Source organism: Salmo salar, chromosome ssa14, assembly GCF_905237065.1.
Source record: "Salmo salar chromosome ssa14, Ssal_v3.1, whole genome shotgun sequence".
NCBI lineage: Eukaryota > Metazoa > Chordata > Actinopteri > Salmoniformes > Salmonidae > Salmo > Salmo salar.
The window spans coordinates 50,163,599-50,181,484 of NC_059455.1; the positions used below are offsets into that span (position 1 = coordinate 50,163,599).

Genomic DNA, 17,886 nt, shown 5'->3' on the forward strand with positions numbered 1-17,886 from the left:
GGGGAACTGTTCTTACCGCTGGATAGACCAAGCTACAGTGATGGGGGACTGTTACCGCTGGATAGACCAAGCTACAGTGATGTGGGAACTGTTCTTACCGCTGGATAGACCAAGCTAAAGTGATGGGGAACTGTTCTTTGGAGCTGAGCATCTTCATGATGTTTGTTCTACTGGGAGGACTGATGGTCCACAGACTGTTAGAGCTGCCCTCCAACTCAGCTATGGTCAGATCCTCTGGCACGTAGGATTCCAACCACTGCATCGCTACCTGTACAGAGGAGAGGAGGGACGAGAACAATGGAGATTTACCCTATGCTCGGCCCACCAACCCAGTGAGACAACACAAAGTAGTTGCATAAAATTCTTGTAACCGTGCACTTACAGGGTCGCTGAGGTATGACCTCATGAAGGTGCCATGGAATTCATGGCTGGAGACTTCTCTGAGCTGGTTCTGCTGAGCACTCATTGTGAAGATGGGCTGTAAAAGATGGACTTAGTTAGAGGACTTATCTCTGAACTGTTTTAGCATGGACAGGTGGCTATAAATCACCAATATTAGCTTTACACTTATAATAATAATAATAAGTAAATTGACTAATTCACAATGGAGATAGATTTAATCGTGGGTGCTGTCACAAACACCACAATGGCACAGCTACAAAGATGAATTCTCTAACTATCTCTATGGGCTGGGAAAACACAATATAGGATGTAATCTACAGAACAGCAGGTCACCAAACAGGTTGGGTAAATTCCAATGTACCCATAATGCACAACTAATGTCCTAATAGACTGGACTGTCTGTCTGACTGATGGATAGACGGACAGACGGATTAATCTCGAACCCGATCAACCGATGGACCTATCAGTAGTAGAGCCTTAGTTCTGTTACAGTACCTGGAACCCGGCCAGGGTGATGGAGAAAGAGACGTCCAGTGGTCTGTTGACCACCCCCACCACAGACTTGACCAGAGACATGAAGAGTAGAGGGAACCAGATGATACAGATCAGAAGCATGACGATCATCCCTCCCATCCCATACTTCACCACCGGCTTCTTCGCTTGGCCCCGCGGCTGGGGGTATCTCTGGAGGGGAGGGGGAGAGGAGGACTATAGTTATGGACTGAGGGTACCACTGGAGAGGAGAGGAGGACTATAGTTATGGCTTGAGGGAACCACTGGAGAGGAGAGGAGGACTATAGTTATGGACTGAGGGTACCACTGGAGAGGAGAGGAGGACTATAGTTATGGACTGAGGGAACCACTGGAGAGGAGAGGAGGACTATAGTTATGGACTGAGGGAACCACTGGAGAGGAGAGGAGGACTATAGTTATGGACTGAGGGAACCACTGGAGAGGAGAGGACTATAGTTATGGACTGAGGGAACCACTGGAGAGGAGAGGAGGACTATAGTTATGGACTTAGGAAACCACTGGAGAGGAGAGGAGGACTATAGTTATGGACTGAGGGAACCACTGGAGAGGAGAGGAGAGGAGAGGAGAGGAGAGGAGAGGAGAGGAGAGGAGAGGAGAGGAGAGAGAGGAGAGAGAGGAGAGAGAGAGAGGAGAGGAGAGGAGAGGAGAGGAGGACTATAGTTATGGACTGAGGGTACCACTGGAGAGGAGAGGAGAGGAGGACTATAGTTATGGACTGAGGGTACCACTGGAGAGGAGAGGAGAGGAGGACTATAGTTATGGACTGAGGGAACCACTGGAGAGGAGAGGAGGACTATAGTTATGGATTGAGGGAACCACTGGAGAGGAGAGGAGGACTATAATTATGGACTGAGGGTACCACTGGAGAGGAGAGGAGGACTATAGTTATGGACTGAGGGAACCACTGGAGAGGAGAGGAGGACTATAGTTATGGACTGAGGGTACCACTGGAGAGGAGAGGAGGACTATAGTTATGGACTTAGGAAACCACTGGAGAGGAGAGGAGGACTATAGTTATGGACTGAGGGAACCACTGGAGAGGAGAGGAGAGGAGAGGAGAGGAGAGGAGAGGAGAGGAGAGGAGAGGAGAGGAGAGGAGGACTATAGTTATGGACTGAGGGTACCACTGGAGAGGAGAGGAGAGGAGGACTATAGTTATGGACTGAGGGTACCACTGGAGAGGAGAGGAGAGGAGGACTATAGTTATGGACTGAGGGAACCACTGGAGAGGAGAGGAGGACTATAGTTATGGATTGAGGGAACCACTGGAGAGGAGAGGAGGACTATAATTATGGACTGAGGGTACCACTGGAGAGGAGAGGAGGACTATAGTTATGGACTGAGGGAACCACTGGAGAGGAGAGGAGGACTATAGTTATGGACTGAGGGTACCACTGGAGAGGAGAGGAGGACTATAGTTATGGACTGAGGGAACCACTGGAGAGGAGAGGAGGACTATAGTTATGGACTGAGGGAACCACTGGAGAGGAGAAGAGGACTATAGTTATGGACTGAGGGAACCACTGGAGAGGAGAGGAGAGGAGAGGAGGACTATAGTTATGGACTGAGGGAACCACTGGAGAGGAGAGGACTATAGTTATGGACTGAGGGTACCACTGGAGAGGAGAGGAGGACTATAGTTATGGACTGAGGGAACCACTGGAGAGGAGAGGAGGACTATAGTTATGGACTGAGGGAACCACTGAAGAGGAGAGGACTATAGTTATGGACTGAGGGAACCACTGGAGAGGAGAGGACTATAGTTATGGACTGAGGGAACCACTGGAGAGGAGAGGAGGACTATAGTTATGGACTGAGGGAACCACTGGAGAGGAGAGGACTATAGTTATGGACTGAGGGTACCACTGGAGAGGAGAGGAGGACTATAGTTATGGATTGAGGGAACCACTGGAGAGGAGAGGAGGACTATAGTTATGGACTGAGGGAACCACTGGAGAGGAGAGGAGAGGAGAGGAGGACTATAGTTATGGACTGAGGGTACCACTGGAGAGGAGAGGAGGACTATAGTTATGGACTGAGGGAACCACTGGAGAGGAGAGGAGGACTATAGTTATGGACTGAGGGAACCACTGGAGAGGAGAGGAGGACTATTGTTATGGACTGAGGGTACCTCTGAAATGACACCCTTGTTCCGTATAAAGTGACCAGGGCCCAAATAGTCCATAGGCAATATGGTGCCAATGGGTCCTGGTCAAAAGTAGTGCACTGTATAGGGAATATGGTGCCAATGGGTCCTGGTCTAAAGTAGTGCACTATATAGGGAATATGGTGCCATTTGGGACGCACCCATGATGAGTGGATTGTATCCTCTCCTGTCCATGGTTATCTGGGTAATCTTGCCTTAGACCTGAAGACCTGAAGTCTAAACTCCCAGAGCTAAAGTTTCAATTCAATCTCACTTTGCAACACAAATGCAGCTTGTGGAAAAATATGTATTAAAAAAAAAACAGAAGGCTGTGGGCCTTCTTAAGCTTTAGCTGAGTGGGCTAAGCTAACACATTCTCGTGACGCAGTGGGCAGAGTTTGTGTTCGAACCCTGTTGGTCCCACAGACACATGAACAAGAAGGATACACAACCTACTCTCTCTGACTCCCTCCAGCACTTGAGGACGAAGATGTGAGCGTAGATGTCTTCCACGCAGATCCAGGAGGATAAGGACAGGGAGGTGTCGGTCCAGACCCAGTCCATCACCGCACGCAGCTCAGTCAGGAACGGGATCAAACGGAACCTGGAAGTGGAACGCACACAAACACACCTGTGGCTCTCGAAATCACAGCCTATTTCTCATATACAGTATAATTGTGACTTGAGTCCAAGTCAAGTCGGATTCCTGGACTCAAGTACTACAACACTGGGTCACACTATAAAGGGAATAGAGAGTAATTTGAGACTTACACACTGTACAACAGTGATACTACTGTATGTTGAATTTCCTACTACAACCTACAGTGTCCTAACTCAATATTTATCAAACTTGGGTCCTAACTCACCTTTGAAACAGGAAGAGGTTGGCGTAGTTGGTCTGTGGCCCCCAAAATAAAGTTGGGGAACCCCTTGTCCTAACTCACCTTTGAAACAGGAAGAGGTTGGCATAGTTGGTCTGTGGCCCCCAAATAAAGTTGGGGAACCCCTTGTCATAACTCACCCTTGAAACAGGAAGAGGTTGGCGTAGTTGTAGCTCTTGGTGAGGAAGTTACCCAGGACTCTGGTGGGGTAGCCACAGCGGATCTGATAGGCTGACAGTCCAAAGTAGATACACTTGATACAGTACCATAGCTTGGCTACTGTGTTCTCATTGAAACGCCTGCAACGTGGACAGAGGTATAAATACTGTTAAGCAAGGTTACTAATGATAAACACAGTTACTAATGACAAACACTGCTACTAATGATACATCCTTAATCAATCACGAGGCCCCTACCCCCCTTAGGGAGATCTGAAAGAACTGGATATGTTTACAAAATTAACTAATTCAACAACTAATTCATTAATAAATCAACCAATAAATCAGATGTATTAACTAATTAATTCCATAAGGTGAGTATTAACCTCTCAGTGACTACCGGCAGGATGAAGAACATCCAGAAGTGTATCCCGAACACCAGGGCCACCTGGAAGATGACTTTCCCCAGCACTGTCTTCTTGAGGTACAGGGCCCGGTCTACCACCATGGTCCCAAACTGGATCAGAACCATCACCAGGAAGGCTCCGGGAACCTGGTCCTCCGACAGGGACGACGTGATGTCTGCTCCCGCGGAGTGTTTCTGACAGATAAGAAAATATAAGGTAAGTGGGTTAGAGTTAAAGGACAGTACATACCCCAAAAGAGACTAGACATTCCCCAAAAGATACTAGACATACCCCAAAAGAGACTAGACATTCCCCAAAAGATACTAGACATACCCCAAAAGAGACTAGACTAGACATAGCCCAAAAGGGACTAGACTAGACATACCCCAAAAGGGACTAGACTAGACATACCCCAAAAGGGACTAGACTAGACATACCCCAAAAGGGACTAGACTAGACATACCCCAAAAGGGACTAGACTAGACATACCCCAAAAGAGACTAGACTAGACATACCCCAACAGAGACTAGACTAGACATACCCCAACAGAGACTAGACATACCCCAACAGAGACTAGACATACCCCAAAAGGAGACTAGACATACCCCAAAAGGAGACTAGACATACCCCAAAAGGAGACATACCCCAAAAGAGACTAGACTAGACATACCCCAAAAGAGACTAGACTAGACATACCCCAAAAGAGACTAGACTAGACATACCCCAAAAGAGACTAGACTAGACATACCCCAAAAGAGACTAGACTAGACATACCCCAAAAGAGACTAGACATACCCCAAAAGAGACTAGACATACCCCAAAAGAGACTAGACATACCCCAAAACTTGGATTAGCTAACACAACATGCCATTGGAACACAGGAGTGATGGTTGCTGATAATGGGCCTCTGTACGCCTTTGTAGATATTCCATAAAAAATCTGCCGTTTCCAGCTACAATAGTCATTTACATTAACAATGTCTACACTGTATTTCTGATCAATTTGATGTTATTTTAATAGACAAAAAAAAAAAGACATTTCTAAGTGACATCAAACTTTTGAACGGTAGTGTACGTAACCCAAAAGAGACCAGCATACGTACCCCAAAAGCAGAGAAGCCGAAGACGATGATGATGAAGTCGATGGTGTCGGCCAGGAACATGAGAACATAGACGTCTGTTACAGCACTGTACTCTGGATGGACCAGGTTGTAGAAGAACTGACGGATGGGCAGGTACACCTCCATGGTCCTGGAGAGACAATGATACAAATACAATCAATCAACCAATCAACCAACTAATCAGTCAATCAATCAACCAATCAATAATTCAACCAGTCAATCCCACCTTTTGATAGTGAAGGTCTTGGCTTTGATCATCTGTTCTCTGAGTTTCTCCTTCATCAGCTGTTTCTTAGTCTTCTGCTGCACTGACTCGCTCCCGTCTCTATGGCTACTGTTCCTGGAGTTAGTGCTGCCTGGGGAAACCATGGCAATGCATGTTACAACCCTATTGTACTGTACGTAAAGTAAATTAGTAGTAAAGTAAAGTAAGTTAGTGGCAAAGTAAAGTAAGTTAGTAGTAAAGTTAAGTAAAAATAAGTTAGTGGCAAAGTAAAGTAAATTAGTAGTAAAGTTAAGTAAAAATAAGTTAGTGGCTAAGTAAAGTAAGTTAGTAGTAAAGTTAAGTAAAAATAAGTTAGTGGCTAAGTAAAGTAAGTTAGTAGTAAAGTAAAGTAAGTTAGTGGCAAAGTAAAGTAAATTAGTAGTAAAGTTTAAAAAAAAGTAAGTTAGTGGCAAAGTAAAGTAAGTTAGTAGTAAAGTTAAGTAAAATAAGTTAGTGGCTAAGTAAAGTAAAGTAAGTTAGTGGTAAACTAAAATAAGTTAGTGGCAAAGTAAAGTAAGTTAGTGGCAAATTAAAGTAAAGTAAGTTAGTGGAAAAGTAAAGTAAGGTAGTGACATATTAAAGTAAGTTAATAGGTAAGTAAAGTAAGTTAGTGACAAAGTAAAGTAAGATAGTGGGTAAATAAAGTAATTAGCGTTGTAAAGTAAACTAAAGAAAAGTAAACTAAAGTAAAGTACAGTAAATTAACCTGTTAGGGCTAGGGGGCAGTATTGACACGGTCGGATAAAAAACGTACCCGATTTAATCTGGTTACTACTCCTGCCCAGTAACTAGAATATGCATATAATTATTGGCTTTGGATAGAAAACACCCTAAAGTTTCTAAAACTGTTTGAATGGTGTCTGTGAGTATAACAGAACTCATATGGCAGGCAAAAACCTGAGAAGATTCCAAACAGGAAGCGCCCTCTCTGACAAGTTGTTGTTCATCTTGGCTCTTTTTATTGAAGACTGAGGATCTTTGCCGTAACGTGACACTTCCTACGGCTCCCATAGGCTCTCAGAACCCGGGAAAAAGCTGAATGATATCGAGGCAGCCTCTGGCTGAAACACATTATCGCGTTTGGATAGTGGCTGGTCAGAGTACTCTGAGACTCACGCTTGTGCACGAGGGCACGAGATGTATTTATTTTCTCTCTCTTTGTATGTAAACACGCTTTCCCGGTCGGAATATTATCGCTTTTTTACGAGAAAAATGGCGTAAAAATGGATTTTAAACAGCGGTTGACATGCTTCGAAATACGGTAATGGAATATTTAGAATTTTTTGTCACGAATTGCGCCATGCTCGTGACCCTTATTTACACTTCGGATAGTGTCTTGGAACGCACGAACAAAACGCCGCTATTTGGATATAACAATGGATTATTTTGGACCAAACCAACATTTGTTATTGAAGTAGCAGTCCTGGGAGTGCATTCTGACGAAGACAACAAAGGTAATCAAACTTTTGTAATAGTAAATCGGAGTTTATAAGTGGCTAGCCGTGATGGCTAGCCGTGATGGCTGGGCTATCTACTGAGAATATTGCAAAATGTGCTTTCACCGAAAAGCTATTTTAAAATCGGACACCTCGATTGCACAAAGGAGTTCTGTATCTATAATTCTTAAAATAATTGTTATGTTTTTTGTGAACGTTTATCGTGAGTAATTTAGTAAATTCACCGGAGGTTTGCTGGGGGTATGCTAGTTCTGAACGTCACATGCTAATGTAAAAAGCTGGTTTTTGATATAAATACGAACTTGATTGAACAAAACATGCATGTATTGTATAACATAATGTCCTAGGTGTGTCATCTGATGAAGATCATCAAAGGTTAGTGCTGCATTTAGCTGTCTTCTGGGTTTTTGTGATATTATATGCTAGCTTGAAAAATGGGTGTCTGATTATTTCTGGCTGGGTACTCTGCTGACATAATCTAATGTTTTGCTTTCGTTGTAAAGCCTTTTTGAAATCAGACAGTGTGGTTAGATTAACGAGAGTCGTCTTTAACATAAGAAGTTAAATAGCTAAGTAAAGTATAGTAAAGCAAATAGCTAAGAAAAGTAAAGTAAATTAAGTAGATAAGTAAAGTACAGTAAACTAAAGTAAACTTCGCTCTAACAATGAAAATAAATGTCTTAAAAAATGTAAGGCAGGAGGTAAGATCAGGTGGAACCATTCTATCCAATGTGATGGACGATACGCGTGTGAACAACAGGCACAACCAAAAACCAAATTCGACAATCTCTTTTGACCTCTACACAAAAACTTCAAGCTTGGTGAGTGAAAAAAAATGAGAAACGCCACTTGCTGGAGAACATAGATTTTGGCCCAGTTAACCCTCTTGCTTTGCCTCTTCGTCTCTGGCTGAGTGGGGAAGACTGAGCATCTACCACTATCAGATTAGGGAAGGGATGATTTAGTTCCCCCACTTTTTATCACCCACTGATTAACTTGTCATATAGCAGATTCAAATGTTTTCAGCTAGTAATATGTCAATATTTAGCTTTAGAAATGAGCTATGACATACATAGCCAATTAATATAACACAGCTTTGGATTTCACGCCCTTCTCAAAAGCGTATGGTTATGAACGTTTGAAACTTTGGATGGAAAATTACTGTGGGTGACAGAGGACATTATTGCCACTTCTATTGGCCATCTCTTCAATCTTAGCCTACAGGAAAGTGTGTGCCCTCAGGCCTGGAGAGAAGTAAAAGGAATTTTGCTGCCCAAGAATAGCAAAGCACCCTTTACTGGCATAAAACCCCCGAACAATCAGCCTGTTACCAACCCTTAGTAAACCTTTGGAAAAAAAACGGAGTTTGACCAGATACAATGCTATTTTAAAGTAGACAAATTAACAACATATTTTCAGAACATGTACGGCACTTACAGAAACAACTGATTATTGTCTGAGAGAAATTGATAATAAAATGATTGTGGGAGCTGTTTTGTTAGATTTCAGTGCAGCTTTTGACATTATTGATCATATTCTGCTGCTGGAAAAACGTACGTGTTATGGCTTTACACCTCTTGCTATATTGTGGATTGAGAGTTACCTGTCTAACAGACACACAGAGCCTCTCCAAAATAATCCAGGTAGAATCAGGAATTCCCCAGGGCAGCTCTCTAGGCCCCTTATTTTTTTCAATCTTCACTAATGACCTGCCACTGGCTCTGAGTAAAGCCTGTGTTTGTAGATATACTGATGACTCAACACTATACCCGTCAGCTACCACAGCAAGTTAAATCACTGCAAGACAAAGAGCTGCAGTCAGTATTATAATGGTGGCAATAAATAAGTTAGTCCTAAATATTTCAAAAGCTAAAAGCATTGTATTTGGGACAAAACCATTCACTAAACCCTAAACCTAAACTAAATATTGTAATGAATAATGTGGAAATTGAGCAGGTTGTGGAGGCTAAACTGCCAACTGTCATTGTCAAACAAATTGATGCAACAGTAGCTAAGATGGGGAGAGGTCTGTTCATAACAACGCTATCAACAAGGCAGGTCCTACAGGCCCTAGTTTTGTTGCACCTGGACTACTGTCCAGTCGCGTGGTCAGGTGCCACAAAGAGGGACTTAGAAGAATAACAATTGGCTCAGAGCAGCACGGCTGGCCCTTAAATGTATACGGAGAGCTAAAATTAATAATATGCATGTCAATCTCTCCTGGCTCAAAGTAGCGGAGAGATTGACTCCATCACTACTTGTATTTGTGAGAAGTATTGACATGTTGAATGCACCGATCTGTCTGTTTGAACGACCAGCACACAGCTCGGACACCCATGCATACCCAACAAGACATGCCACAAGAGGTCTCTTCACATTCCCCAAGTCCAGAACAGACTATGGGAGGCACACAGTACAACATAGAGCCATGACTACATGGAACTCTATTCCACATCAAGTAACTGATGCCAGCAGTAGAATCAGATAAAAAACTGATAAAAATACACTTTATGGAACAGCAGGGACTGTGAAGAGACACACATACAGGTACAGACACATGCAGACACACACACGATAACATACGCACTATACACAAAAGTACACATGGATTTTGTGTTATAGATATGTGGTAGTTGAGTGCTGGCCTGAGGGCACACACTTAATGTGTTGTGAAATCTGTTGTGAAATGTATTTTAATGTTTTTTAAATTGTATAACTGCCTTAATTTTGCCTTGGCAGCAGCTAATGAGGATCCATAATAAATACAAAATACACATTTTACATAGGAGAGCTGCTCTCTTCTCCTGTTCCGACTAGTGTGGCATGAAAAAAATCATTCCTGTCCTGGTTATGAAATTACACCTTTACGCTGTTGATGTAAAAACGACCAAATGTACTGACTGTTTAAAGCAGAACTGCCAAATATATTTCTTACGGAGAAATTGGCAATCGAAAAGTCCCAATCAGCAGTTAGATGTGCACCAATTGGTAGACGGGTGGGGGAAAAAAGCAGACATTGAATATCCCTTTGAGCATGGTGAAGTTATTAATTACACTTTGGATGGTGTATCAATACACCCAGTCACTACAAAGATACAGGCATCCTTCCTAACACAGTTGCCGGAGAGGAAGGAAACCGCTCAGGGATTTCACCATGAGGCCAATGGTGACTTTAAAACAGTTAAATGGCTGTGATAGGAGAAAACTGAGCATGGATCAACAACATTGTAGTTACTCCACAATACTAACCTAAATGACAGAGTGAAAAGAAGGAAAGCTTTACAGAATAAAAATATTCCAAAACAAACATCCTGTTTGCAACAAGGTACTAAAGTAATACTGCAAAAAAATTGGCAAAGAAAGGAACTTTAAATACTGAATACAAAGCGTTATGTTTGGGGCAAATCCAACACAACACATCACTGAGTACCACTCTTCATATGTTCAAGCATGGTGGTGGCTGCATCATGTTATGGGTATGCTTGTCATCGGCAAGGACTGGGGAGTTTTTTTAGGAGAAAAATAAACGAATAGACCTAAGAACAGGCAAAATCCTCACGAAAACCTGGTTCAGTCTGCTTTCCAACAGACACTGGGAGACAAATTCACCTTTCAGCAGGACAGTAACCCAAAACACAAGGCCAAATATACACTGGTGTTGCTTACCAAGAAGACAGAGAATCTTCCAAGATGGCATTGACTGTTCCTTAGTGGTCTAGCTACGGTTTTTACTTAAATCGGCATGAAAATCTATGGCAAGACTTGAAAATGGCTGTCTAGCAACCAACTTGACAGAGCTAGAAGAATTTGAAAAATAATATTATACAATCCATGTATTAGAGATTTACCCAGAAATACGATGCCAAAGGTGATTCTAACTTGTATTGACACTCGGGTGTGAACACTTACAGTACCAGTCAAAAGTTTTGACACACCTACTCATTCAAGGGTTTTTCTTTATTTTGACTATTTTCTACATTGTAGAATAATAGTGAAGACATCAAAACTATGAAATAAAACATATGGAATCATGTAGTAACTGCATCTGGGTCTTAGCCTGAGCCGTGATAGAAAGGCGGCAATTCTACAGCACACAGGAGGGCCTGTTGTCCGGACCTCTGGCAATCTCTATGGGTGTGCCACAGGGTTCAATTCTCGGGCCGACTCTCTTCTCTGTATACATCAATGATGTTGCTCTTGCTGCTGGTGATTCTCTGATCCACCTCTACGCAGACGACACCATTCTGTATACTACTGGCCCCTCTTTGGACACTGTGTTAACTAACCTCCAGACGAGCTTCAATGCCATACAACTCTCCTTCCGTGGCCTCCAACTGCTCTTAAACGCAAGTAAAACTAAATGCATGCTATTCAATCGATCACTGCCCGCACCTGCTCGCCTGTCCAGCATCACTACTGTGGACGGTTCTGACTTAGAATATGTGGACAACTACAAATACCTAGGTGTCTGGCTAGACTGTAAACTCTCCTTCCAGACTCACATTAAACATCTCCAATCCAAAATTAAATCTAGAATCGGCTTCCTATATCAGAACAAAGCATCCTTCACTCATGCTGCCAAACATATCCCCGTAAAAGTGACCACCATACCGATCCTCAACTTCAGTGTTGTCATCTATAAAATAGCCTCAAACACTCTACTCAACAAATTGGATGCAGTCTATCACAGTGCCATCCATTTTGTCACCAAAGCCCCATACACTACCCACCATTGCGATCTGTACGCTCTCGTTGGTTGGCCCTCGCTTCAAACTCGTCGCCAAACCCACTGGCTACAGGTTATCTACAAGTCTCTGCTAGGTAAAGCCCCGCCTTATCTCAGCTCACTGGTCACCATAGCAGCACCCACTCGTAGCACGCGCTCCAGCAGGTATATCTCACTGGTCACCCCCAAAGCCAATTCCTCCTTTGGTCGTCTTTCCTTCCAGTTCTCTGCTGCCAATGACTGGAACAAACTGCAAAAATCTCTGAAGCTGGAGACTCATATCTCCCTCACTAGCTTTAAGCACCAGCTGTCAGAGCAGATCACTGCACCTGTACACAGCCCATCTGTAAACAGCCCATCTATCTACCTACCTCATCCCCATACTGTATTTATTTATTTATCTTGCTCCTCTGCACCCCAGTATCTCTACTTGCACATTCATCTTCTGCACATCAACCATTCCAGTGTTTAATTGCTATATTGTAATTACTTCGCCACCATGGCCTATTTATTGCCTTGACTTACCTCATTTGCACTCTCTGTATATAGACTTTTTGTTTTCTTTTGTTCTACTGTATTATTGACTGTATGTTTTGTTTATTCCATGTGTAACTCTGTGTTGTTGTATGTCGAATTGCTATGCTTTGTCTTGGCCAGGTCGAAGTTGCAAATGAGAACTTGTTCTCAACTAGCCTACCTGGTTAAATAAACGTGAAATATATATATATTTTTTAAAGTATCCAACGCGGGAGAAAGCGCATATATTATAAAATAATATTAGATTTATTAGTGTTTGCACCGTTATTTTTATATAATATAACCATATTCAATTTCAGTATCAAATGTCTTAGAGTGATGGACTGTGCCACCCCTGTGATATCTCCGCAATGGATTAGTCCACTGAGACAGGAGCCAATCAGACAGTCGTCTTGGGCTCCATGAAAAAAAGAAAAAGTAATACATGCGACTGCTCGACTAAGGAAATCTCGTTTCAAACAGTAGACCAGTGGACTGAATGAGGTCATCCCTTCTACGCACACAGTTGTTATCTGACTTGTAGATGAACGTCATACTCAGTTACAAGCCGGGAAAGTTTGATAAGCTGAAAGACAGGACGCAGCAATTCAGTCACAACAGGTAGAGGTATTTCCCACGGGGGACCAGTACGGAGAAGAAATTTTTTTTATGAAATGTATGCATTCACTACTGTAAGTCGCTCTGGATAAGAGCGTCTGCTAAATAACTAAAATGTAAATGTAAAATGTATTTTTGGAACAAGGCAGCAAAACAATCGCATGAGTAAAAACAAAAAAATAATAAAAAAAAAAAACGTTAGTAGTCACAGCGATTTGTGACGGTTGAATAGTTTTTCTTATTGATGCGTTATTTGGATCGGTTTGGGCTCCCGCAGACCCACCCACTCACATTTGAACCAGGGACAGATCGGTAAATCCTTACATCCCTACTAAGTAAAGTTTGGAGCTTTATTAAAATAAAGTAAATTGTAAAGTACTGTAAAGTACTGTAAAGTACTGTAAAGTAAAGGCTAAGTCAAGTCAAGTCAAATAGTTTTCCTGACCTCTCTTGGAGCGTACAGAGTGGACTGAGCGGTGGGAGATATGAGACCCTCCACTGGAGCTCTTCCTTCTCTGGTAGGTCTGCTGCTGTTGCTGGAGGTAGTGCACGGGGATGTGTACAGAGTCCATGGAGGTGCCCATGCCCAGATTTATAGACCTGAGGGTCTGTGTGGACCCCTTCCTCTCGCGGGGGGTGGAAGAGACGGGAGTGGCCTCCCTCTCCCTCCTCTCATCGTCCTCTGACTCAGTGTCCCGGTGGAGTATCTCCTTCTTGGTGTCTTTAAGGTTGTCTTCGTCCCATAGACCATGACACTATGGCAGGACAGTACAAAGAAGAGACACAAGGATAATGCTCTATACCAAACCAAGTGGCGGCAGGTAGAGGAGAGGTAAGGTATGAATGAACTTTGAACAAACCAAACAATTGCATTGTTTTAAGAGTTGTAAGCAATGACTCTCGATCGTATCAATCGGCTAACCAAAATCACAACATGATAGTTCATTATGAACACAATACAATCCACTATACTATACAATATACAATAAAATCATCTATACTATACTATACACCACACTATACACTATACAATAAAATCATCTATACTATACACTATACAATCCACTATACAATGCTCTATACTATACAATATACTATACACTATACATTCCACTATACTATACAATTCACTATACCATACACAATACAATCCACTATACTATACACTATACAATCACTATACTATACACTATACAATCCACTATACTATACACTATACAATACACTATACTATACACTATACAATACACTATACAATCACTATACTATACACTATACTATACTATACACTATACACTACACAATACACTATACTACGCACTATACCATACAATCCACTATACAATCCACTACACTATACACTATACAATCCACTATAATATATACTATAAACCATACTATACACTATACTATGCATCATACTATACAACACACTATACACTAGACAATCCACAATCCACTATACAATCCACTATACTATCCACTATACTATATACTACACATAATACTATCCACTATACTATACACTATACTACCCACTATACTATGCACTGCACTATGCACTATACTATACACTATACAATCCACTATACTATACACAATACAATCCAAAATACTATACACAATACAATCCAAAATACTACACACTATACACTACACTATACAATCCACCATACTATACTATACTATAATATACACTACACAATCCACTGCACTGTACACTATACAATCCACTATACTGTACACTCTACTATACACTATACAATCCACTATACTATACAATATATAATACACTATATTATACACTATACTATACCTTATATAATACACTATATAATACACTATACTACACATTATATAATACACTATACCTTATATAATACACTATACAATACATTCATACAATAAGCTCAAACAAGCTGAATCCAAAGCTGTATCTCAGACAGCTAGAACAGACAGTCATCACATCCCACTGCTTCTCAGTTAAATAACAGGAAGTATCCCGTATCTCGTCTCACAGTAGGAGTGCTCGTCTCGGATCAGATCCTCCCCTGTCCATGAAATCTTATTCACTACAATCTAAAAAGGTTAAACTTGTCCTAGATCAGAACTCTTTCTCTGAGACGTACCTTCAGGATGGACCTGTGGAAGAAGAGCGCCAGAAGCTGTATGAGGTCATAGACCACGTATCCATCTTTCTTCTCCACTCCGATGATGTTGGGAGGGTGGTAGGGTTTTTTCACGTCCACCTTCGGGTTCTGGTTGAAGGGAAAAAAGCCAAACTGGAAGAAATACTTGATGACGATGGTGACCTAGGAGAGAAGATATAAAACAGGCAGTAATGTCATTATAGAGGAATTATTAATGTTAATATGACAGACCGTCAAAATCAAATCATGGTGAGGATGTATGTTTCATTCTGACCGGCATCAGTCAGACGTTTTAATCAGTGTCAGAATGTAACATGAAACAACAATTCCAACACATAGGATTGCAAAGTCATTAAGGACTTCCTAGAATCAGTACGGCACAGACTGACACAGCCTCCAAACCAAAACATTATCCTCCAGCTGGAAACCTCCTAGAATCAGTACAGCACAGACTGACACAGCTTCCAAACCAAAACATTATCCTCCAGCTAGAAACCTCCTAGAATCAGTACAGCAGAGACTGACACAGCCTCCAAGCCAAAACATTATCCTCCAGCTAGAAACTTCCTAGAATCAGTTTCGGCACAGACTGACACAGCCTCCAAACCAAAACATTATACTCCAGCTAGAAACTTCCTAGAATCAGTACAGCACAGACTGACACAGCCTCCAAACCAAAACATTATCCTCCAGCTGGAAACCTCCTAGAATCAGTACAGCACAGACTGACACAGCCTCCAAGCCAAAACATTATCCTCCAGCTGGAAACCTCCTAGAATCAGTTACGGCACAGACTGACACAGCCTCCAAGCCAAAACATTATACTCCAGCTAGAAACTTCCTAGAATCAGTACAGCACAGACTGACACAGCCTCCAAACCAAAACATTATCCTCCAGCTGGAAACCTCCTAGAATCAGTACAGCACAGACTGACACAGCCTCCAAACCAAAACATTATCCTCCAGCTGGAAACCTCCTAGAATCAGTACAGCACAGACTGACACAGCCTCCAAGCCAAAACATTATCCTCCAGCTAGAAACTTCCTAGAATCAGTACAGCACAGACTGACACAGCCTCCAAACCAAAACATTATCCTCCAGCTGGAAACTTCCTAGAATCAGTACAGCACAGACTGACACAGCCTCCAAACCAAAACATTATCCTCCAGCTGGAAACCTCCTAGAATCAGTACAGCACAGACTGACACAGCCTCCAAGCCAAAACATTATCCTCCAGCTAGAAACTTCCTAGAATCAGTACGGCACAGACTGACACAGCCTCCAAAACAAAACATTATCCTCCAGCTAGAAACTTCCTAGAATCAGTACAGCACAGACTGACACAGCCTCCAAACCAAAACATTATCCTCCAGCTAGAAACCTCCTAGAATCAGTACAGCACAGACTGACACAGCCTCCAAACCAAAACATTATCCTCCAGCTGGAAACCTCCTAGAATCAGTACAGCACAGACTGACACAGCCTCCAAACCAAAACATTATCTTCCAGCTGAAAACTTCAGGAGCTTCATGATCTTTGTGTAAACATAGAGACAGTCATTGTGTAGAACCATAGAAAGTACCACTCTAATGATTACAATGGTGTACATACAACACATTAAACTAATGTAATATTAGTTAATAAAGCAATGTAAAGTAAACTATCATAGAATTAATAGGATGTCACGTCCTGACCTGCAGAGGGAGCAATTGTATTATTATTATTTGTGTTACGTGTGAGTTGGTTGTTGGACTCCCAATTGAAGGCAGGTGTGTTGAGTTGCCTTTGATTGGAAGTCCTATATAGTAGTGTGTGTTTGTCCTTGTGGTTGTGGGTAATTGTTCCTGTTCAGTGTGTTATGCTGTCAGTACTGTTGAGCTGTCGGTGTTTTCTTGTTTTGTAGTGTTCCAGTGTTCTTTTTTTGAATTAAATCATGAACACTAACTCCGCTGCACCTTGGTCTTCTTCTCTCCATGACGACTGCCCTTACAGAATTACCCACCACAACAGGACCAAGCACCGGAGGAATTCTGGCGAGGACTGGGGAACACAGCGGGTAAGGGAACCCGAGAGGCAGCCCCAATAATTTTTTTTGGGGGGGCACAAGGGCTGTTTGACGGGGCGAGGATGGAGCCCCAGGCCAGCTCCCTGTACCCTGTTTAGGCTGAAACAGACTGGACAGGTCCCGTGCTTTGGGGTTGGGGCTGTGGTGAGACCTGGGATTTTCAGGCCGGCATGCGCAGTACCAGCGCCCCGCATGTGCCAGGGCAAAGTGAGCATCGAGCCTGAAGGTGTGATGCCAACCCTGCGCTCAAGACCGCCAGTGCGCCTCTACGGTCCGGTGTTTCCCGCTATACGCACTAGCATGGAGGTGCGTGTTTCCAGGCTGGCACGTCCAGTACCAGCTCCACGCATCAGGCGTATAGTGCGTCAGCCCAGCCTCGCCAGTCAGGAGCTGCCAGAGCCGCCCGCCACTCAAGAGTCGCCAGAGCCGCCCGCCAGTCA

The 17,886-nt window shown here is 42.7% G+C and overlaps 1 protein-coding gene across 1 annotated transcript in view; it reads right to left on the minus strand.

Moving 5' to 3' along the window:
- The window catches only part of LOC106591876 (piezo-type mechanosensitive ion channel component 2), a 267,883-nt gene that overhangs the window by 36,619 nt on the left and 213,378 nt on the right, over positions 1-17,886 (minus strand). The window contains exons 48-57 of the mRNA XM_045693681.1: positions 15,360-15,542; positions 13,676-13,985; positions 5,875-6,004; positions 5,631-5,778; positions 4,508-4,722; positions 4,104-4,262; positions 3,539-3,686; positions 898-1,086; positions 383-478; positions 99-268 (exon numbers count right to left, since the gene is read on the minus strand). Of these exons, the coding sequence (XP_045549637.1) occupies positions 99-268; positions 383-478; positions 898-1,086; positions 3,539-3,686; positions 4,104-4,262; positions 4,508-4,722; positions 5,631-5,778; positions 5,875-6,004; positions 13,676-13,985; positions 15,360-15,542 (1,748 nt within the window). The remainder of the gene's footprint in view (positions 1-98; positions 269-382; positions 479-897; positions 1,087-3,538; positions 3,687-4,103; positions 4,263-4,507; positions 4,723-5,630; positions 5,779-5,874; positions 6,005-13,675; positions 13,986-15,359; positions 15,543-17,886) is intronic.